General features: G+C 38.5%; 1 protein-coding gene across 3 annotated transcripts in view; it reads right to left on the minus strand.

Annotated features, from left to right (window-relative positions):
• The window catches only part of FHIT (fragile histidine triad diadenosine triphosphatase), a 927448-nt gene that overhangs the window by 285086 nt on the left and 617393 nt on the right, over nucleotides 1–24969 (minus strand). For all 3 annotated transcript variants that reach the window (XM_026721738.2, XM_087923572.1, XM_087923571.1), the window contains 2 exons: nucleotides 1308–1453; nucleotides 152–181 (listed from right to left, as the gene is read on the minus strand). In XM_026721738.2, coding sequence (XP_026577523.1) covers nucleotides 152–181; nucleotides 1308–1453 — 176 coding nt within the window. The remainder of the gene's footprint in view (nucleotides 1–151; nucleotides 182–1307; nucleotides 1454–24969) is intronic.

Consider the following 24969-nt stretch of genomic DNA (forward strand, 5'->3'; position numbering starts at 1 on the left):
TCAATATATTTACTGATACTAACGACTGAGGGATCCTTTGGCTTCAAGGATAAAACAGCAACGCAGCAATGTGCTGCAGCTGAGTGGTTTTATTCGTTTGTATAATTGCTTCTTATTAATTGGTACTCTGCATAATAAAATAAGCACTCACCTTCACAGTCTGACCAGCTTCAGGACCATCCTGTGGGGAGAAGTGGAAGAGGGGAAAAGAGAGGAAAGGAAAGTGGGGGAGAGAATTAGATAATAACAGCCAACAAGATTCTCCCGGGCATTCAAAACAATTGCCCATTAATAATTTAAATTTAATTTCATTGTGCATTAATTTATAGCACTCTTGTGGGGATGATCTGGCACCAAAGTATTTGGGAACAGACACCTTTCTATTTCAGTCCCAAATCCAATAGGAAATGATGGAACTGAGGAGAAAAAGTTCTGGCACATTTGTTCCTCTTGGTCCTCATCATCTCAGATCACAGATGCTCTTAATAATGTTGGTGCTCATCAAGATTTATGGGGACTGTTTAGAAAAGACATGTTGTTTGCAGACATAATATAGTAGGATGCCCTTTTTGGTTTAATATGATTTTAACAAAAGGTCTGAAGTAACCAGTGCAACCCATTCGTTCACAGCTGTGTCCCAGAAACTAAACAGAGTTATCCACTTGGTGGGAGGACCAATGAGCTTTTTGTACAAGACTCACATTCTGTGGGCAGCTTAAAAAGCTATTTATACTTAAATCCAAGATTAAAATTAATACATGAAACTTCATTACCCTGTTCAGTCAGGATATGCTTTATAGTTTGTTTTACGGTAGTATGCCAACATGGAATAACATGGTCGAAGCTGTCTTGAATGGATTTTGAGGATTTCAGGTTTCTCAGCCTTGTTGACCCTAGGTAAACCCTGGAATCCTGTATGAATGTTGCAGTATGGTGTTGTGCTATGGTATGGTTTCTAACTCTTGAAAGCTATTTTTGCAAATGTGCAAAAACTATTCATTGCATGCATTCTTCTCTCTCCTAGGGCATTTGGAGAATTGTCCCAGAGGACATTAAATTAATTACCAAGGAGTTTTTTTAGAAAAAGAAATAAAAATCTAAGTTACGGTAGCTACAATATTGACTTTTAGTTGATGTTGCTATAGTGAACCCCACTTCACATAGGAAATTTCAGGTAGGTTCCTTAAGAACTATTTTTGGTATTATAAACTTTAAAAAGTGTATTTTGGGAGCTTTTGTATAACAATGTATAAGGACAAGGTGATCAATTTTTTTTTCTCTAATCAAATCACACTACTAGTACTAACCTGAACTGAAATGGTGAGCGAAGTTCCTCCAAAATGTTGCTCCACTATATTGCCAACTGCTTGTGTTGTGTGAAATAAATCAGCCACTTCCTCAGGATGCAAGTCACGGAAGCGTTCCACAGGGCGGAGAGGGCAAATGAGAACATCTGATTTTTACAAAGTTAAGGAACAACTTTGAACTGCAGCAATCCATTAGGAAGATACTGTGCTAGATATTCAGTTCCACCAAAAATATATAGAAGAGAACATGTTTTTCAATAAAAATTGATTAAGGAAGGAAGGAAGGAAGGAAGGAAGGAAGGAAGGAAGGAAGGAAGGAAGGAAGGAAGGGATAGAAGAAAGGAAGGAAGGAAAAATAGGTAGGAAGGCATAAACAGAAGGAAGGAAGGAAAAATAGGGAGGAAGGAAAAATAGGAAGGAGGAATAGGGAGGAAAGGATAAATGGAAGGAAGGAAAAATAGGAAGGAAGGGTTGGAAGAAAGGAAGGAAGGAAAAATAGGGAGGAAGGAATAAACGGAAGGACGGAAGGAAAAATAGGGAGGAAGGGATAAACACAAGGGAAGGGATAAATGGAAGGAAGTAAGGAAGGAAAAATAGGGAGGAGGGAAAAATAGGGAGGAAGGGATAGAAGGAAGGAAGGAAGGAAAATAGGGAGAAAGGGATAAATGGAAGGAAGGAAAAATAGGGAGGAAAGAAAAATAGGGAGGGAGGGAAAATAGGGAGAAAGGAATAAATGGAAGGAAGGAAGGAAAATAGGGAGGAAGGGATGGAAGGAAGGAAGGAAGGAAGGAAGGAAGGAAGGAAGGAAGGAAGGAAGGAAGGAAGGAAGGAAGGAAGGACTGACTATACATTTTAAAATGCTTGACTTTTTAACTGAATAAATTTTCTCCTCCTTTATAAATAGCCCCAGGATCACAAGACTTATTTGAGAGTTAGAAATAAAAGAACATTCAGAAATTAGGGAAAGAAGATATACACACTAGCTATCTAAGGTTTTGTATAAAACTCCATTTCATAATTTTCAAATTGCATAAAGTGTGTTGCCAATGTAATTGTATGCACATCTCCTCAGAGGTAAATCTGAGTAGCATGATATTTTTATCTAGTTAACTATATATATGATTACTGTGGAAATGAGTCAGGAACAAAACCCCAGCTTTTTAGATGATTTGCACAATTCTTTCTGAAATGCAGTATCTGTTTGAGCCCTGAAGAAAAAAGACAATCACACATGAATATGCACATATTAAAGTAGAGTTAAACCCACTTTCACTGTCATGAAGAAATTCCTGAAAAATATATGACATAAATGTATAAAGCTGACCTTAAATGGAATTTACTAGTCTAAGCTGAATAAGTTGGCATTGAGAGTCAAATCATTGCACTGTTAAAAGCTGGGGCAGCTCTTTGCGTATGCATCACTTCCACAGCCAGAACTGAGATTTATGTTGATCTAAGCACATTTAGTTTCCTTTTGGATTGTAATCAGTAATTTGATTGGCATAATCAATAATCAGAGTACTCAGAATACAAGCAACTCCATAAACTCTTAGGATCCCTGGGACACCTTCCCATTGAAATTTCTTGGAACTGAATAAGTAAAATTCCTGGAACACAGAATACTGTCGACGATATTTCAAGCAGAATTTTTCCATACACATTTGCTGTCTTAAGCATTTACTTGTACCATGAAATATATATTTACTTGGGAGCAATTTTAGTCAGATCCTTGGAAGTTATCCAAGTAAGCCTATATAAGATTTTCACCTCACCTCCAAAGTAAGTTAGATTGAATGCACTGAGACCTTTTTCCAGCTTAACATTTTAACCCAATCCCCATATTCCCATAGGAAAATAAGTTCCCCAAATTCATTCCTATGTGTGGTAAAATGGGGTAAAACCAATCCCATATTAGATTGCAGTTTTGCACATACTGTCCTGAGCTGGCTCAGGAATTCTGGGAGTTGAAGTCCACCAGTCATAAAATGGCCGTGGTTCCCTACCCTTGATTTAGTAAAAACCAATTTACACAATAGGACTTACTCCAGAATAACCAGGGCACAGCTGCTTCATAAAGGAGCTGATTGATGGAAATATGTTCAATCAAAGCGAGATTAGAAAACAACACCTCTATTTTCTGCTGGGATTCCCTTTTTTTGATTCTGTTGTTTATTTGTCTGCCTGCAACAGAAGGAACTGCAGGACTTAATAAGTTCCAATCATTTATTTGCTAGTCTTTTCAGGAGGCTGGAGAAAATGCCTTCATAAATGATGCTACCGGCTGAGCCAGGAGCCCAGAGGGAAACCAGGGAAGTTGCAGTGAGCCTTGATTTCTACACCAGGAATAAAGAAATAAGAAAACTAATTAATTTTCCTCATTAAAAAGTGGGGGGAGAGTCAAGGCAAAAAAAAAAAAAAATAGGCAGGGGCACATTGGTTTAATCCAAGTTCATTTTTCAAAAGAAAAGATAGGGCGCATTTACCCCTGGGTGTTTGAGAAATTTAGATAATTACCCTTCTTCCGAAGCACTGCTTTATTATTATGGGTCAGTGAACCATTTACACATAGATAATATCTTTACATTTAACCTCCAGCAAAGCTGTGGCTAACATTCACTTTTAGTTTCTTTTTTTTTAAAATGTCTTGTGGTGTTCTGTCCTAGTTGCTCCAGATTCTCCTTTGGAGTATTAACATCTCAACTAGGACTGCAATTCACCCATTTCAAATGTCATATGGCTTCAGAGATTCTCAAAGACAATAAGATAAGATCCCTTATTTCTTTTGGAAGCTGAAAGTCCCTTTTCATAGTCCACCTCAGTGGTGGGATTCAAATTATTATACTACCGGTTCTGTGGGCATGGCTTGGTGGGCATGGCAGGGGGAGAATACTGTAAAATCTCCATTCCCATCCCACTCCAGGGGAAGGATACTGTAAAATCTACACACACACACACCCCACTAACCTGCTTTCCAGCTTCGTTCTCCTGTGCAGGACAACAAAAGAAGACCCAGCCAATCAGCTGGGACTCGGGAGGCAGAGAATAGATGGGGGCGGGCCAGTCAGAGGTAGTATTCTGAACTACTCAAAATTTCTGCTACCAGTTCTCCGAACTACCCAAAATTTCTGCTACCGGTTCTCCAAAACTGGTCAGAACCTGCTGAATATCACCTCTGATCCACCTGTATTTTTTTCCTATACTTTCTCCCACTTCCTTTGGCACAAAAAAATGTCACACTGAAATAGACATACTTTTTAGTACTAGATCATTAAAAAGTATGCATTCTCAAATAAATTCTCCTCTTACAATGCAAATGCCAAAATGCGTTTTGATTTTATGTACAGTATGCACTCAATGAGAATGGCCCTGAAAAAGAAAAGAATAAGGAAGCACAAAAGCCACAGGATAATTAATTTCCAGATAATTATTAATTAATTACAATTCTGATTGCCTTGCCGAACTTAGAAATCCAGGCAATATCTCCAAGATGTCAAGGTTTAGCAAAACTGGTTGGTACCATTTTCTCCCATTTTTAAAGCTTCGTTATAGCTTCAGTACTTTCTGTAGGTTTCTATCACACTTTCAGGGTGACAAGGGCAGGAGAAAAGCAAGAGAGATTTCTCAAAACTAAGGTGGTTTTTTTTCAATCTAAAAAAAAAAATCCAAAAGCAATACTTCTTTTCCTACACGGTGTCTCCTTTTCTTCTGGACTGTAATGGTCAGGCTTCAGGGTTACTAGGTTTAACTCAATTTAAAATGGCCAGGCCTGGGGATACTCATTAAATTTGATCAGAGAAATAACATTGTTAAAGATTTCTGAAACCTGAAACCACTGTGTGAAAAATACTGGAAAAACAGAGCCTATTTTAAGCAATAAAAAAGAAGGGTAAGAGGAATTGATCCTATCTTTAGCTTTGTCTATAATCATTACTGAAAAACTCCACTGTACTCTTTATACGTATATACCTGGTGCCTAATCTGTCTGACATAACATGCAGAGAGAACAGACAGAGAATGGGTCTAAATGAACATCTTAGCCTCCCATTTCTTTGATACATAAATTGTAAAGTGTAATTTAGGACCTTCACAGAGCAGATGTATTTTATATCTCAGACAGTGAAGCAATGTAGCATCAGTACAGGAATTGCAATTAAAACCCTGAAGCCTTTTTCCTTAAATATAATTTGATACTGACATACATCATAAGCACTGTAACATAACTGTGCAAATTCATAGCTATCTATTTATCTAGGTAGGTAGGTAGGTAGGTAGGTAGGTAGGTAGGTAGATAGATAGATAGATAGATAGATAGATAGATAGATAGATAGATAGATAGATAGATAGATAGATAGATAGATAGATAGATTGATTGATTTTTCTCATATTTTAGACTGCCCATCTCCTTCAAGGAGGGACTCTTTCATGCCCTTTGACCAATACTGTTGTGATGCACAAGATATCACTTGCTCTTGTTTGTCTTCCTTATGGATGCCTATATTACCAGATCCACAGTGTTATCTTTCTCTGCACATTTTACATAAGTATCTGTTAGTTTCTCGGGGACACTGGGGAATGATACTTTCTGACTTACAAGATTCTGTTGATATATCTTTATAATAAAGTAGAATTACAGTGGGGGAATGATACTTTCTGACTTACAAGATTTTGTTAATATATCTTTATAATAAAGTAGAATTAGTTGGTCGGGTTTCCTGTCTGGTCTATCTGGTAAAGCTGAAATCAATCTTGCAAGTCTGAAAGTACAATTCTCCCACCATTGTCTTTACAGTCCAAGAAACTAGAGACAATCCCTTCTTGAGCCTCTTGTTCCCTCCAGTGTCTAGCTGTAGGCTATGCTCTCTCTTATCTGACTGTTCCCTCTGTAGCATCTCTTCATCCCAAGGTCTTTCTCACATACTATTACATATAGCCCTACAGTATATATTCTGCATGTATCCTGACCTCCAGACTAGGAAACACCCCCCCCAAGAAGGTATGTTTGATTTTCATTGCCCCATTATTTAGAAATATGATACACGCACATTTCTTTTGCCAAGCTCTTTACAGTCAGTAAGTGATTTGCAGAATGATTTTAATTGTATTAATTTTGTTTTATACCTAAGTTTTTTTAATAGTTGTAAACAGCCTGGAATATTATGGGGGGAAAAAATGGAAAAAAAAACCAAGCAAAGAAGAGATATGTAGTAAATGAAATGAATGAATGAATAATGTAGTGCATAATTGCTTTTGTCTTTTTTTTCCCTTCAGTGGAAAGAGATAGAGATTGTCATGATTTTAAATACAAGCTACATAGCAACAGGAAAAGTGGGAGATACAACTAATGTAATGTAATCTACGGCACTGGAGATGTTACCCAGTTTAGGTAATGAAACATCTGCAAGAAAACAAGCAAGCTCAGAGAGTACCAAGGACTCCTCAGTTACAACTAAAACCTGCAATAGATACGAGGAAGGAGAGGGGCCAGGTCTGCTCTTGAGTGAAGCAAATCACTAAATGGGCCTAAATCTTGGGAAGTGGATACATCAAATAGTTGATATTTGTCGACAAATAAAGGCCGGTCTGCCTTTTCCTACTACCTGGCACTCTTTCAATCTACCATGTTAGTTCCCTTCTGCTGGAACTAATTTCATGCTTGTCTACACAATTGCCATGGCATCAGAACAAGGAAGGTTTCTGTACATTTACAGTGATGTTGCTCTGGCCTCATATAACTCACCAGCAATGTTAAAGTCAGCAGTTCAGACTTCCAATTTTCTGGGCAGATGTGTTGGATCGAATGGGTCTGGATTCCCAGAGGGAAGGGGATGCATTCCAGAGGAGTAAGAGACAGTTCAGTTCAGGTTTGTGTGAGAGGAAGGAGGTGAAGCGAGTCTCTCCCAAATAGTTCCCAGAGTGTATGCTTCATGTACAGTAGGTAGAAGAGTGCTTTATTCTGGCAAGATTCTGTCTATAGGTATGGAACAATAAAGAACTTTGCTTGGAAAAATCACATATCTTCTTTGGTTCTGAGAGCCTGACAGCAACTCAGCCATCACTAAAACTGTTCAGCAGTATTATCATTCATAACCTTGAGTGGCTGCCAACATTTATTTATTTTTCTCATTTATGAACCACCTCAGAGGGGGATTTTTATTCACTTAATGTATTCATTGTGAAATATACCCAGTCTATGAAAAACCATACAATAACTAGTAAAAGAACATTATCATTTCACCAATTAAAATAACCTTAAAAATGAATATTCTGATTATTATGAGATGGAAAATATGTTATGATGTGCTTCCAAATTTCAATGGGAGAATCAAGGAGGCTTGGGAGCTTTTATGAAATCTATGAATTGCCCATTATCCTATAGTTCACATTCTGATAGAAGAGAATATTTGTAGTTCAGGGTTGAAAAGAAGGGTCTTTGGTGCTCCCTGAGCTTGACTGAAACCACCAATGCTAACAGGGCAAGCCACTTTGAGAACACTTCCACTTCCTACTAGCAATAGCAATAATACTTAGACTTATATACCACTTCAAGTGCTTTACAGCTCTCTCTAAACAGTCTAGAGTCAGCGTATTGCCCCCAACAATCTAGGTCCCCATTTTACTGACCTTTGAAGAATGGACGGCTTGAACCGTTCAGGATCGAACTTCTAGAAGGAGCAATGGGTTAGCCTGCAGTACTACATTCTAACCATTGCGCCACCATGGCTCTTAACAGCACTAGCACCAATAATGTTACCCAGTTGAGATAATGAAACCTCTGCAACAAAACAACCAAGCTCAAGGAGCACTAAGGACTCCTCAGTTCATGTTCCTTATTGTTTCATTTCCATCTTCTACCTTTCTCAGAGACAGATTTTCCTTTTGTGACTGTCCTGTCCCTGACATATTCATTAGCCTTCATTAAGGGAGAAAGGGAACCAGCTGAAAAAGAGACCAAGCTCATTTGATCTTGAGAAGCCAGGCTCAAGAACCAAAACCAGAGTAGAACTGTGCCTGACTCCAACTGACTCACATGCCTGCAGACTCTGATCTTGATCTGAAGTACGAACTACCTAGCCCACAAAAATATTGATATTATTTAGAAAGGTTATGTTGAGAGGCAATTTGGGAGGGAAGGTCCACTCAAGAGTAAAATGTTAATCTCAAGTTGCCGGGTACCTCCAAGAAGGCCTGTTCAGCCTTGGCAGTGCTTGGTGAAGTTAGGAGCTTCCAATATTAAGGACTCTATCCGAGCATGGTCAGTCATAGAAACATGTTTTATGAGTGTGGATGAACTGAAAATGGAATTTAAAAAATACAAAGAAGAGGAACAAGAAGGGAAGGGCTCTCTTGGCTCTGTTTTTCAATTCTTAGAAATGGCGATCTGTACCTACAAGAAACTACAAGAAAAGACTGTGCAACAAGAAGATTGGGACAAAGAAGAAGCCATCTTCAACGAACAAGTAACTTTACTTGGGGAAGAAAGGGGAATGGAAGGAAAGAAAATGGAGAGTTTAAGACCTAAAAAAACAAGCCAAAAGGGGAAAAATAAGGTGAAAAGTGGATATAATGTTAGAAAGCAACAGAAAAGGGGAATACAGAAGAGGGAAATGGAGGTGGAGAGAAAAGGGGGTAAAAAGGGCAGAGAGAAGAAGCAAGGGAGGAAGGAAGGGAAGAGAAGCTACAAAGGTGTGGAGCAAGATGTAAAGAAACAGGACTTATTTAGAGATAATGGGTAAAAACTTAACTGAAAAAGTGATTCTGCAAAGGTACATAAGATTGTATTGTTATATTTATATTAGAAATAATGTTAGAAAATTGGAAACAACGTATGATTAAAACGTGGGATAAAATACTCAGTGTAATTCAGTGAAACTTTTGTGAACAAAATAAATGAAATGAAATAAATGAGATAATTGAATCAGGAAGGAATGGGAACATTTTAATGATACAATGTTTTAAAATATAAGTGAAGTGGGGGGTGAAATAACTATGGAAAGTTTATAAGTGTTCCCATAGAAGTATGATACTTGTTTGAAAAGTAATGTGTAAAATGTTTAAGATTTAAATGAATATTAATATTAACGATAGATTTGAATTGGTATGGATTGTTGTTTTAATTATATTATATATTTATAATTTTTTCTCTTTTTAAAATATAGTGTGTAACTTTAGAATGTACTAAGCAGAATCCGAATGGAAGTTATATATTATACTAAGTGTTATAAATTTAGGGGAAAGAGATAAATGCATCATACTCCAATCAGTGATTACAGGAGAAATTTTGTTTAATGAGAAAGATAATAGACAGCTGGAAACAGGACAAAGAATATAAATATAATGATCTGAGCTGAGATGAAATAAATAAAATAAAATTAAGAAAGTTAAAAGAGGGGAGAAGCTATATAGAAAATGTAGAATGGTAATAAGATATGGAATGGTATATAAAATGAGCATGAATTTGAATTTGTGTCTGTATGAAGAGATGTAACCCGGGATCAAGCTGCTTTCAAAAAAGAAGTTTTATGGTTTTATGTTTTATGTTTTGTTTGTTTATGTTTATGTTTGTTTTTAAAAATCAATAAAAAAATTATTAAAAAAAAGAAACATGTTTTATGAGGTGTTCATGATGAAGTCTTGACATTAAACGTTGCTTCCTTTCCTGGACTTTCAATCTTTAATTTCTTCCTGTGTCAACTTGTTAGAATTGTGTTACTGTAAGAAACTTGGTTCTCTCAAACTTTGGATAGATGGCACTAAAATGTTGCCTCTTAATCCTATTAGGAGTGCGTCCAATGATTTTGACTGTAAATGATTTTAAGTGTCAATGATTTTATGTTAATAAGCTTGCAGGCCAGGCCAGTCACTCTAAACTCCTATTACATGTTTTGTATTATCTTTAAGAGAACATTTCCTTATTTGCATTTCAATCTGGGACAATCTCTTTGGACTGAATATATACCATGTATTATAGAACACTTCTTAGTAAGAAATATTTTGGGATGGAGATTAAGGCTGTGAGCATCCCGTTAGGCCTCACAGCTTTATTGTATTTGACCGGCTAGGTTTATGTTTATTTTTTCACACAGAGAAATGGCACAACCTGTTACAAGTCTTGCTGAGTGGTAAACTTTCAATTATTTTCCATGAAGACCAGGGGTGTCAAACTCAAGTCCTGCAGGCTGAATCTTGCAGACCAGACTGAAGACTTGTTTACAACATGGGGTGCTTAGATCTGGTCTGCAGGGCCACTCTGGAAACAGCAAAGGACCAGCCCACGGTGCCTCTGCCAGTGAAAATGGAGCTCAGTTGCAGGAGCTCCATTTTTGCTGCCAGAGGGTTGCAGGAGTACATCGCAGGTGAAATGCAGAGGTTGCATAAGAGGGTTGCAGAGGGCCTGAGAAGGAGAGCGAGGCTCCTCTGGAGGACAAGGGTTTGGCACTCTCCCTTGTCTTACCTTCCTCCTCTGGATCTCCCCCCGCACACACACCCGCCCAGGCAACCACAGGCACCCCTGACACAAATGACATTGAGCTGGCCATGGCCATCCCAGCCATGCCCCTCCCTCCAAGGTCAAACAAAAGCCTGATACAGTCTTCAATGAAATCTAGTTTGACACCCCTGATGAAGACATGAAATATTCTATAGGAATAAGCAGATAATATGGACGGATCAGTATATTTTCCCACCTGGGTCTCAGAATAATCTCCATCTGAAAAAAAATGTGACAGTCTGTGTTTTAGTATGTTTTTTAATATTTATTGGGTATAAAATATTCTATTTTATGTCAGAATAGATTATTTAAGTTAGACAAAGTCCAAATCATGAGAAATCACAATAACAAATGTTTTAATTTACTTGGAGTGGAGCATTTAGATCTGAACTTTTTCAGTCTAATATTGGCTCTCCAAGATGTTTCTTTCTAGGTCTTTCTCCCAAGTCCACCATGGTATAAAAGCTACTATTATAATAGCGGTACCCAAAACTGCTGTGTTATATGTAGAAATAACATATGTATTTGCCTGTTACACCTAAGAAAGTACAGAACCAAAGAGATTCAATTTTTGTTCATAATGTGACCTTCTAGAAAGATATCTGAACACTTATATAAGCATATCATGTTTCTAACTTGTTATTCTGTAAAGTTGAAAATATTATGTCCTTGGCTGGAATGAGCGTTTATATTTTGGCTTGAGATTTCATGTCATAAAGGCTGGGTTGTCCTGACATTAACAGAACTGGTTAATGATCCATTGTGTTCAGAAGAACAACAGGAAGATGACATGAGAACAAGGGTGGTTTCCAAAGAAAGGAAACAGGTGGTATGCTATGGATGTGGCATAGGGACTTATGTAGCTGGATAGATTGTGAACCCAGGAAAGGGGTAGACACTGTATATATACCCCAGCCTTCCAGGGGAAAGATGTCTTCTGCTATGAGCAGAATTCCCTTTTGCAAAAGCTTAATAATAAAGCTCTTGTTTACTGTCTCCAGTTGTGTTTTGTGATTTTTCTCACACACTGTTATAATAGGGCTTTTTTATTTTACTTAATAAAACCACTGTTAGGGATTTTTTAATTTTACTTAATTTAAAAAAAATCCCTAATGGTAAATGGATGGCTGAAAGGATGATCAGATTCAGGGAGTGCCAGGTTGACTTTGAGTTCACACTAATCCTTGTTTAGCATCCTTTCAGAAACAATCAGTGGCACATAATCTGGATAGAGAACCTACATAAATACAGGTAATCCTCAATTTCCAACCACAATCTGGATCAGAAATTCCATTACCAAGCAACACAGTTGTTAGGTGAGTTGCCTTCAATTTTACAACCTTTCTACCACGACGGTTAAGCAAATCACTGCAGTTGTTAAGTGGATCACATGGTCCTTATACAATTCTGGCTTCCCCTATTGACTTTACTTGTTGGAAGCCAGCTGGGAAGGTTATAACCAACGATCACACATGATCTTGGATTGCAACCATTGTAAATACATGCTGGTTGCCAAGCACCATAATTTTGATCACATGACTCTGAGGAATGCCATGATGGCTATAAGTATGAACACTAATCATAAGTCACTTCTTTCAATGCCATTATAACTTTGAACTCGATGAATAGTTGTAAATCAAGGATTACCTGTAATGATAAGTGCTAGCAACTTTCCCAGGAAGGGAAAAAAGGTACCTTTGAAGAAATCAATTTTTGCAGGCCAGTAAAACAAGATGACTGTTGTTCTTAGGCAAGAAATAAATAAACTGTATCTTGTTTGATTCCCAATAAAATTGCAAATCGTGTTCATCTTCAGAATATAAACAGAGGCTAAGAGGATGAACTCCTGGTAGGCTGGCAGAAAATATCTGTTTTCTTTGCATAATCTAAGACAGTAGTTTCTTACCAAACTCAAAGTACATTCTTGACTTTGTTTGGTCTCCTAATTTCCGTTGCTTCTTCTTGCTCTTTCCAAGGTGCGGGGGAAAGTCATTAAGATTAATCGAATTATCCTCACATCAACAATCTTGATGTAGCATCTTTGCACATGTTTACATGAATACAAAAGGCAGGATGTAAACAGGGAGAGGGAACCAAAGGAAATCAATATGAATCTCCCACAGAGATCTGTGTGTGCTTCACTGATAAAGTTGAAGCTTTAAACCTCCACCAGAGAGATATATTTTACCACTTTTGCACAGCCTATTGCTTAATGTCACCAGCCCCCATAACCACCCCAGGTCAGATGAGTTTTGGAATGAAAGCTGTACCATTCTCCTAAAAATATACCTGGGATAAAGGGACATGCCTCAAATTAGAATCAAGTGAGGAAATTCAAGAATCCTAGATTGAGGAGGTCACAATAAAAACTAGGAGAGAAAGGAGATTAAAAGAGCCAGATGGACAACCTTCAGCCCTGGGCTACGGACAATTCTTAGTCTCATTTCAAAAGCTCTCGAAGCAAGTGATCATTTCTAATCTCTAGTACAAGCAACCGGACGTTTAGTTATGTGGTAGAAGTGGGTGAAAGAAAGGAATCAAGAGAGGGAAAATAAGTGTCAGAACATGGGAAAAAAGTGAGTGAGAAAGAAAAATAATAAATGCAGTTCTGCCTTCATAGATGGCTTCCTACCTAACCCACCATGCGGATCTTAGCAGATAATCTCCTAAGTAATATAGGGGCACCAATGTGTCATGCTGGAGGTGGTGGATGGTGGTGGATGGACCTACAGCAGATCCAATCACATCCCCTGTACCAGTGGTGGGATTCAAATTTTTTTACTACCGGTTCTGTGGGCGTGGCTTGGTGATTGTGGCATGGCTTGGTGGGCATGGCTTGATGAGTATGGCAGGGGAAGGATACTGTAAAATATCCATTCCCTCCCTACTCCTGGGGAAAGATTACTGCAAAATCCCATTCCCTCCCCACCCCACTAACTTGCTTTCCAGCTCCATTCTCCTGTGCAGGGCAACAAAAGAAGACCCAGCCTATCAGCTGGGACTTGGGAGGCAGAGAATAGATGGGGATGGAGCCAGTCTGAGGTGGTGTTTGCTGGTTCTTCAAACTACTCAAAATTTCTACTATCGGTTCTCCAGAACTGGTCAGAATCTGCTGAATTCCACCTCTGCCCTGCACACCTTGTTTCATCCCTCCCAATCTTTTTACCATAATTTATTATTATATTTTGTGCATGTATGTATATGTATATATGTGTATGTATGTCTATGTCTATGTCAAGAAGCTTCTTCAGCTATGTATATGCATATGCATATAGTTTTATTGCTTTTAACCTTGTAAGCTGCCTGGAATTGCTTGTAATAAGATGGATGGCAAATACATTTAATAAATAAAATGAATAAAAATAAATATGACTTTTAGCATAAAAATGACAGCAATTCAAAGGTAGTGGATGCCAACGAACTGAAATTCCAGGCATGTGGACAAGGGACTTTACAGGTAATCCTTACTTAATGATGGGCCATTTTATGACTATGATTATTGAAGTTACAGGGGCCACAGAACAGGTGTTTTATGCCCTGTAAAGCATCCACAGCTGTTATAAATGTCACACAGCACACACACACCACCCACCCAGTCCTATGGTCGCATGTTGGGTAAGTCGGTTTTAGGAACTTTCATGGCAATCTGTAGTCATGGGACCACAACTTTCAATGTTTCTATTTCTGGAAAAATCACCCATTCAAATGAATTGGTGCACTTAATGTTCGTGTTCATCTGATGGCTGCAGCATTTGCTTAACTTGCCATTCACTTAATGATGGCAGCAAAAAAAGCCCTAGAAATTTATTTCTGGCAAAGTGGATGTCTCAACTTACAATCAAAATGACTTAAGGCCGTAATTCCGGGCTCAGTAATGGTCATAGGTTTATAGATAGGTAGACTAAGCAAGAATTTAGTCTCAAAGACAGGAAATCAAAGCTGTTGTTATATCAAATAACATAGAAGTGACTCCTATTCTGTGCAAGATATATGAGTGGCTTACTTTTTGTCATAATCATAACAGAATGCATCCATCCAAGGCACAGCCACTGAATCAATACATTAAATTCTTAGAGCCCCCATGAGAAAAAAAAATACAAATACTGTATACAGCATTGTACAACCAGCAGTCAAAAGCAAGCTATGCATATCCCTTTTGAACTCTTTGTTTTTAGACTAAATATCGAAAAGAAGGGAAAATAAATATGGTGTCTTTTCCTTCATCCTTCATCTTAGGGAGAAAATGGGATATGGGTTTCAAGGTTTTAAAATAAGTCTTTCCAATAATGTTAATTTACCTCTTTCTAATATCAGTCTGTAGGGACGCGGTGGCTCAGTGGCTAAGGCACTGAGCTTGTTGATCAGAAAAATTGACAGTTCAATGGTTCAAATCCCTAGTGCCGCGTAATGGAGTGAGCTCCCATTACTTGTCCCAGCTTCTGCCAACCTAGCAGTTCGAAAGCATGTAAAAAATACAAATAGAAAAAAAGGGACCACCTTTGGGGGAAAGGTAACAGCATTCCATGTGCCTTTGGTGTTTAGTCATGCCAGCGACATGACCATGGAGAGTCTTCGGATAGCACTGGCTCTTCAGCTTTGTAACGGAGATGAACACCGCCCCTCAGGGGTGGGATTCTACCAGTTTACACCTATTTGCTAGAAGTGGTTGTTAACATTCTAAGCAGTTCAGAAAACTGGTTGTTAGAAGAAATTACTGGCCTAATCCTGTAAGGAAGTCAGGAAGGAAACATTCTGATGTTGCTTACAGAAACTGCCTCTCCATTAACCCTTATTATATTCTTGGCAGGACTAGATTTCCTATCTCAGGAACTTCTCTGGAGTTTTTTCCCCCCTCCTTTGCTGGTACTTTGCTTGTGTGGAGTGACCATTCAAAGTTTCAATGGCACTGAAAAAAGTGACTTATGACCATTTTTCACACTTACAACTGTAGCAAATCCTCACAGTCATGAGAGGTCAGGAGAGAAGATGGTGCCTCGATGTGAGTGATATTGAGTTGGCCACACCCAGCCAATAACATGACTGCCAAGCCACGTCCACCCAGTTACATTACCACCAAGCCATGACCACCAACTAAGCCACGCCCACAGAACCGATTGTTAAAAAAATTGAATCCCACCCCTGCCGCCCCCTACAGCCGGAAATGACTGACACGTATGTGCGACAGGAGCCTTTACCTTTACCTTTAATATTAGTTCAGGGCAATGGTGAGGTCTGGTTAGCTTAGTCTAAGGTTTTTGTTTGTTCCATAAATCTTTATCCCCTACACAATATTATTTTTTCCTATGTGGCCAGTTGGGACTTCCCAGGCTTTTTCTGCTCTCATTTCTGGTTTCAAGCAGAGAAAGTTATTTTGAAGTCCACATTAATTTTCACCTTGAAGTAACTAGGAAGGAAATGTGAGGAGACTTTAAGCCTATTCAAGCAGTTGGATTCTGGGAGGGGGGCAGAGCAGTCTAACTATCCCCTCAGCCTTGGAATAAAAAATACAAACTAGACTGCAGAGAGATTTGGAGCATCACTTTGCTTTTGATGAAGTTTTGATTGAAAGCACTTTATTGATAAAGCACCTTATTGATATGGAGCAGAGGGCACCATGTGGTGTTAACATGACCACCGTACCACTTTGATCTAATCTAATCAACAGAAGGTTTTCTTCCCAGCCAAAATGTTGTGCTGATCCAGATCACTTGTCAATTTGAGTAACTCTACAATCTCTTCAGATCATTGTTTGCTGGTCTTTGAGAAATGAATCTGTTTATGAGAGGAGATGAAAGAATTGCATACTGTACGTAATAATTCACTGATCTCATATCAAGGATGGCTCCACCTGCAGCCATTTGTGCCATCCCAAGTCCCCAAGAGTTTGTGCTTCCCCTTTTGGTTGTTTTGGGAAGGTTTGGGGAAAATTAAAGAGGAAAATGCACATGCTTGAAAGATAAATACTGATATTGAGATATAGTCAATTTAGTCTTCGCTCACATTGACATTCCAATGCAGATTATGCATAGATGATGATGATGATGATGATAATGATGATGATGATTTCAATGCAACAAGAAGCTGTAGAACCTCAGTCTGAATTGTAACCATAGTGGAAGCAAGGATTAAAGACTCTTCCCTGGCCATGCTAAGGATCTGATCCAGACTGGGATATTTCATGTTGGAAGCTTATTCATTGATAGGGAAACCTGCAAATATGGTTAATTGGAGTTAATCCCAGTTTCATGACGTAAAACCAAAGTTCATTTTTAATCACCTCCAACCCAAACAGAAACCCCAAAAGCACAGGCCAAAGATAGGGCACCATGCAATATATAGGGTTTCCTTTTGCAATTTGAATTTTCCATCTATTTAGAAAACTACTGATATATTTAATCACTTTTTAATCAGCAGAGAGAGCTGTTACACTGTAAAAAAAAAGAACCTGTGGCATAACTGCTTTCTACTGATAAAAAAAAAAAGAAACAAGCTGCAATAGTTTGGAAGAGATTTTTTTTATTATTATGAAGTAGTGGTGGTGATACTACAAGTAGTAACAAGAAAACTGATGACTATTCACTATGCATTATATATCCCCATAGTGAAATTGGTAGGTGAAAGCTGCCCCATAGAAATAGAGGCAAAGGTTTAGTTCAAGTCAGTCAAAGAAGAAAAAAAAGCATCAACCAATTATATAAAAGCAGCCAAGAACAACATTGATCAAGTTAAAAATTGGAATTTACTGGATGTGCAGGAAACAACAACTGAATATTGAAATGATGTAATAAATATAAGAACATAATGCTGGCAAGGAAAATCTTTACACGGTCGATTTCTACAAAAGATTAAGTGGAAAGTAGATAAAGATAAAATGTGGCAATGGTTTACAACTGGAATATTTAAAAAAAGAAACTGAAGGCTTGATTTTGGACTGCTCAAGACTGCATCAAACTAATACAGTCAAGGCCAGAATTGAAACATTATCAAATGATCCAAAGTTCAGATCGTGCAAAGAAGCAGAAAAAGATCATATACTCAACTTGGGCAAGAAGATTACACCAATTATAAACAATGGCATAATGCAGTCGCCGAAATGATTCACTGGAACGTTTGTAAAAAATATCATTTCCCAGTAATGAAAAAAATGGTGGAAACATGATTGTTGAAAAAGTAGTTGAAAATACGGAGGTTAAATATTGTTGGATTTCCAAATTCAAATGCATAAAGTCTTGATTCGTAACACACAAGTTTTAACTATGATTGAAAAGACAAAAGTCTTTTCAAGACCAAGAAATAGAAAGAATAGAAGAAAAAGAATTGGAGAAAATCACAAAGTATCAAGATTTGGAAATTGAAGTTGAATAGGTCCCTTGAGCAATGCTGTGGATGTCCTTTCCAGTGACTGGAGGCTATTGGGGACTGGATGGGTGAAATGGTTTCTGACTCAACCCTGACAGAATGATAGAGTGGCTGTGGGTGTTTGGATCTTCTGGAGATAAGGTTCTTCCTTATGTAGTTCTGGATGGGGTTGCACAATCCCAGACAGGTCCAGTGCAGAAAGTGGGAATCCTCCTAGACTAATGGCTCCTGCTCAAAGAGCAAGTGACAGCCATGGTTAGGAGAGTCTTTGCACAGCTTTGGGTGGTGCACCAGATGCACCCATTCCTGTACCAGGAGGTCCTTCTCACAACCTCTTATAACCTCTTGTTTAGACTAATGCAACACATTATATACATGGGGCTGGTGCAGCATTCAGTAAATATATGACATAGATTCCACTAATGTGTGAGCTGCATTGGTTATAAGTATATGTCTAGTTGCAATTGAAGGTGCTAGTTACCTTTAAAGTGCTGTATGTTTCAGATCAGGTTATCTAATGGACTACTTCTTCCAAGAGTCTCTACCTTCCAATTCAATCTATCAGACTGTGCATGCTATAGATGCTGTGAGTCAAGGAATGTCAGCTGGCAGGGGACAAGAGGACAGCAGTAACCCCTGGTCTATGGAATATCCTCCCCTTGGAGATTATAATGGGCCCAACCTTTTTATCTTCACTTAAATCTCTAAAAACCTGGCTTTGTCCTCTAGCCAGGGATATTGAATGAGCTAAGGGCCCTATTTCCCGGCTTTATTGCTAACTGGCTAACTATCTTGACTGCAATACATATTTATTTTGGATTAATATTTTTATTTAGCTTTTTATTGTTTTTATTAAACAATGAAAAATGTTAAAATGATTTATTGTTTTAATTGAATAATACTGTATATCTTTAAGTGATAAGCCAGTTGGAGTCATTGATTGAGATGGGCAGCTGTAGAAATTGAGAGAGGGATGGAAGGAAGGAATGAAGGAAGGAGGGAGGGAGGGAAGGAAGGAACCCTGGGGGTCCAAGTGGCTATTGGCACACTGGGTGCCATACCGCCAATTTTTTTTTTCAGATGGTACTTAGAAAATCTGCATTGTCAAAATTTACATCCTAGGATCTTGGAAAGAGCTCAATGCATATAAAGTTCAACAGCAGCTAAAAAACTGGTTTCCCATTGTTGTGTATATATCACTAACAACAATAACATGCCCAATTTTTGAGCATGGCACTTGCCATGGCACAGGACACAAGGCAACCATTAAAGCATCAGAAGCTATAGATCCATTCAGATGAGCATACATGAGTTTATCTGGTGATTTATTTGCTTTCTTTGATATTCAAATCAGTCACCTGTACGTACACTTTTAGTTCTCTATTGCAGAGTAATTCGCTGTCCTTGATTTTTGTAAAATTCCCCAGTGGTTTTGTTTAATCTGTGAAAAAACAATGGGCAACATTCTTGGCTAACAGAGTGAAACTGACTCTAATGGTACCTAAAAATACCAGTGCCAACATAACAGTGGAATGGGAGGAGAAACCATTTTTTATTTTACTCCTACCTATTGTTTTTTGGTCTGGCAGCTAGAGTTAAGATTCTGTTCCAGAATGGTGCCTGAAACCTGGCTGTGTAACAAAGTAAGCAAAGCATTCTCAAGCATCAGGTTTTATGAGGTGTGAATCATACAAATGTGAGGATTATGTTGACATTTACTGAACCCCTGAGTCAAGGAAATTAGACATTTATTTTATAGATGTCTGCAATTGGCTGCTTTCTCCCAGCCGTGCATCCCATTCCAACAGGCCATTTACCTTTTGTCTTTAGGCTAGCATTACCTAACGTGGTACCTGATAGCTGTTTGGGGACAAGTTATTCTAGGAACTGAAGTCCTAACACATTTGAATATGTGAGATTGGGAAGACTGTTTTAGATCAGGGTTCTTCAAAAAAGGTCAATGTTGACCCTCAAGGGTTGATGGGACTATCCAAAGGGTTGACATTCTTGTTCTTATTTTTATTATTCATAGTACCATTAGTTAAATAGTATTTAATGAATTATTTTCATTTGGTAAATATTTGTGTCTTGATGAACAAGAAATGATAGATGAACATGAAATGATAGATGAAGTGTCTATGGAGGTTCTCGGTCATCCAGGTCATGGTTGCCCCAAAGGTGCTTTTTTCAAGACACAACTGGACTTTCTTTGTTTTTCCTTGAAGATGTTTTGCTTCTCATCCAAGAAACTTCTTCAGTTCTGACTGAATTGTCAGGAATGGAAGGATTTATGCTCCTTGCAGTCATCTGATAGATGAGGTGAAGAATTTGGGGAGCCTTGCTTTAAATTATCAGAGATGTTAAGTTAACCCATCTTGGTTTTCCATCCCTAATTCCCCATATGGGTTTCTGAGAGGTTAAAATTTCCTGCCTTTGTAGGATGGCAAGGCATTTTCCTTAATCAGTCATTCTCCTTCCTAGAGATTACAATTAAATACTGTTGAGGTTTCCACGTGCTGATAGCTCCTAGTCAAGTAACTGAAGAAATCTGGGACAAGGTAGCTTAAGCTAAGCTGCTAATAGGAGATCTAAGGGGAATCTGCAATGAAAGTTGGGAATGTCAATTTCCCCTGCTAACAGAACTGCTTCTGTTCAGCTATGCTGGAAAAGTTAAGCAAGTCAATTGGGCATTTCCCCCTTTTTTCCTTTCATCCCACACCCTTGGTTCTTCCTGCTTTGTTTCCAATTTGGCATCATACTTCTTGTACTTCAGAGCTACATCAAACATAGAATCATGGGGCTGGAAGGGGCCATGGAGGTCTTCTAATCCATGCTCAACCCCTTGCTCAAGACAGGAGACCTTATTCCATCCTGGTCAAATAGTTGTCCAGTCTATTCTTGAAAACCTACAGTGATTGAACACCTATAACTTCTGAAGGAAAGTTGTTTCATTGATCAATTGTTCTCACTGTCAGGAAATTTTTCCTTGGTTCTAAGTTGAATCTTCTTTTAACAAGCTTCAACCCATCATATCTTCTTCTATTCTCAGATGTTTTGGAGTATAAGTCAATCCCTTCTTCTCTGTGACAGCCCCTGAAGTTCTGGAAGACAGCTATCATGTCTCTCATAAATTCTTCAGGCCAGACATAACTAGTTTTCTTAATCACTCATGATACTATTTAGTCTCTGGATCCTTTATCCCATTTCTTGCTCTTTTCTGCACACTTTCTAGGGCCTCACCATCTCCTTTATATCATGGCGACCAGAACTGAGCTCAGTATTCCAAATGCAATCTTACTAGTGCATAAAGTGGTATCATCAATTCTACACCAAGGAAGTTTGGAGAAATATTGCCCTCATGGTAGCACGCCACATTTTATCCCTCTGCTATATTACCTTGAAGCCAGATGAAGTGTTCCGAAGAACTCAGAAGCTTGCTAAGTATTTCATGACATTTTGATTGATGCTACTAAAGATATTGCTTGATTGTAGACTGTTTAAACACTTCAAATTCATGCATCATTTGATTTTGTGCTGTGAAACTAGAACAAACTCCAATTAACCTTATTTGCATAGCTTAAAATGGTTTCCCTGTTGCCACATGAGCTTCCAGTATGAAACAGCCTAGTCTGGATGAGAACCTTAGCATGAGTGGATGAGAACCTTGGCAGTCAAGGAGTCCTTAATTTTCTTTCCACTATAGCTCTGATTGAGATTGAGGTTACAGAGCTTCTTGTTGTATTTTTGTCGTCATCATCATCATCATCATCATCATCATCATCATCATCTTATATCTTTCACAGGGACTTGAGGGGAAAATATACATAATCTCAATCAATCAGAATAGAGCTGGAAGGGATCTTGAGTTGTCTTCTAGACCAAACCCCTGCCGTAACAGGAGACCCTATACCATTTCAGACAAGTGACTTAAAAAAAAATCTCCAGTGATGAAGCACCCACAATTTCTGGAAGCAAGCTGTTCCACTGGTTAATTGTCTTCACTGTTAGGAAGTTTCTCCTTAGTTTCAGGTTGTTTCTCTCCTTGATTAGTTTCCATCCATTGTCCTTGTCCTGCCTACAGATGCTCTGGAAAACAAGTTGACCCCCTCCTCTTTGTGGCAACCTCTCATCTTCATTAGAAGTACAATGTGAGCAAAAACTAAATTGAGATAGCCCAATATCAATTCTCATCCTTACAATGATAAGTGTGCCCTAATGATTTGAATGATGCAGAAACTACCGTCTTAATTAACACTGCATTTTGTCGCTTCGACCTTAATCTATATACCACTAAAACTCTCATTTCTGTTTGAGTGGTTGCAACATTCAATTAAGTGAAATGGGGCATTATAGGGCAATGTTTTTGAATCAAAATAGCTCGTATGGGCTAACTTACAAAATATATTCAAAATTTAGGACCCGTGACCGCTGGAGGATTGAAATGTAGATCAAAGCTGTGATTCCTTCAGTGCTGCTGTGCTGCTTTGGTCAGCTGCAATCATGTGATTATTATCTTTTCAGTGGTTTTCTCTCCAAGCTTGTTTCAATTTAGTTTCTGAATGTTTCATTGCCAGAGTAAGTAACATCATCAATAGGATTTCCTTGTCCTTTTCTCCTTAGTTTATAAATGTCTTGTGTGCTAGTTTGGTCAGTTGGTCATGTGATCAGCTGTTCATTTGGAGCTATATTAAAATTCTGAGCAGCTGATTGGTTCTCTTGTTGATTGGTCATTTGAATGGTTTGGTTTCTTATGTATTCATATGCTGGATCTAGATCAATATGCTTGTCAATTGCTCCTTTGGTAGAATACCAGGCTTCAATGAATTCCTGTGTGTGGCAAGAGCTGGCATGACCAATGATTTTTGTTCCATCCCAATCGAACGGGTGTTGTTCATTATCAATGTGCTTTGAGATCAGGAATTTTTGGTCATGCCATTTAACTGCTAGTTGATGTTCATGAATCCTTGTTTTCAGTTGCCTTCCTGTTTGTCCCACATGTTATTGCCTGCTGGTGGCTGGCAGAGCTGGTAGTAGAGTTGGACAGTAGTGAAGAGGTTGGGGAGGAACCCAGGCCATTCCTGGAGGCTGAGGAGGGTTCAGATGAGGGCTCTGCATCAGAGGCAGAGATGGGGCCATGGCAGGCTCGGACAGCAGTAAGGCGGGTGGAGCTTCTGTAACTGGCTCCCAGCCTGCTCATGCACAGAGCTGCCAAAAGGAAGGCACAATTAAGAACTCAGGGTCAACATGGGAGTAAAGCCACAGATGGATGATGAATGGCCCCTCCCCTCAGAATTAAAAGAGAAGCAAAAGGCCAGGGGGCTTTTTCAAGAAACAACTCGCTCATTCTGTCATTTGTTTGTTCCAGCCTCGTAGAGATTTGTCTGTATAACCCCAGCCCTTCCCTGACAGTAGTGAGTGTGGAACTATTTACCAGGCAGCGTTCCAGGATTGATATAGGTCTGAGCTCATTAGTATACCTTCACAAGGCTCTTTGCCAAGCTGTTGGCTGACTGTGAATGAAATAAATTCACATTAATGTAATAAAATAGTTTTTTTCTGGGACTCAGAATTGACTTAGTGCTTTTTGGGGAGGCCTAGGATAGAACGCCAGATAGAATTTGTTTCAATTGTGTATTTTGACTTTGACTTTGACTTTAGATAGCAGTTTTCTGGGTTTAAATGTGGTAAGCTATCATCATCATAGTTGTTGTAATTGTTTGTTTGTTTGTTTTCTATTATTTCAATGTGATTATTATTTCCAATTCTCTCTACCAACCTTCTGCAAGGAAAATCAATGGGGAAGCTGGCAGAAAGTCAGAAGTTTCTCTTGCTTCCACTGATTTCCCCCCCAACACCTGTTTTTTCTCTGTTTCAGTAAAGAAATATCTCTGAAATTATGACCCGATGGGTCACGAGTTGTCTAATTCCTTTCTATAAATAGCATAAAGGAAACAACAAAATGAAAGTAGATCTCCTTGATGCCAAATAATTTATTGTAGAAAAGGCTACAACTTTTGTAATAGCTATAGGCTCTTGCAATAAGAAGTCACAAGATGCTGCAGTGAGAATCAGATGGAAGATAATTTGTGGCTGATAGAATCTTTGACAAGCACAGGGAATGCAGTGACAGTCTATTCCGCCATGTCTGTGCCAAGGGATTATAATAACCAATGCAATAATCTATTGAATCAATTTTCACTCTGCAAAGACGAGCACAAGTGCTGGTGAAATTGAAACGTTTGCCCAGCTTCTCAAGTAATGATTACTACCCTGCTAGTAAATTATTCAAAAGCCTCCTCGGTGGACATCTTAGTCTGATATTGTATTTCATACCAGATTTGACACTTTATAAACTTGTTATTTCTCATTTATGACCATTTTCAGGAAGTAGCTGTCAAAGGTAGCATAACCTCAAGATAAAATTCCACTGAATTGGAGATGGAAGATTGCTAGTTTACCCTGAGAATAAAATGCTGGACTGAATAGATTTTTAGAGATTCCTCTTTCCATTTTTTTTTTTCTCCCTGCACAAAGCAATTGTTTTTGTCCACAATGATGGACCATAGATTTCGAGGAGGAGGAGGAGGAGGAGGAGGAGAGGAGGAGGAGAAAAACAAAGAGAAAGAGAAGGATGGGGAGGATAACCTTATGTCCAAACTGCATTTAAGGAACTAATGTTCTTTAGATTACCAATTGCCAATGTTTTGTTATTTTACAAGGCTTAAGATTTACAACAATGATACATGAAATATTATTTGAAGAATCCAAAATACTTTAGAAGAGGAGGAGGAGGAGGAGGAGGAGGAGGAGGAGGAG

Source organism: Pseudonaja textilis, chromosome 2 (genome assembly GCF_049901715.1).
Source record: "Pseudonaja textilis isolate UNSWEBS1 chromosome 2, rPseTex1.2, whole genome shotgun sequence".
Taxonomy (NCBI): domain Eukaryota; kingdom Metazoa; phylum Chordata; class Lepidosauria; order Squamata; family Elapidae; genus Pseudonaja; species Pseudonaja textilis.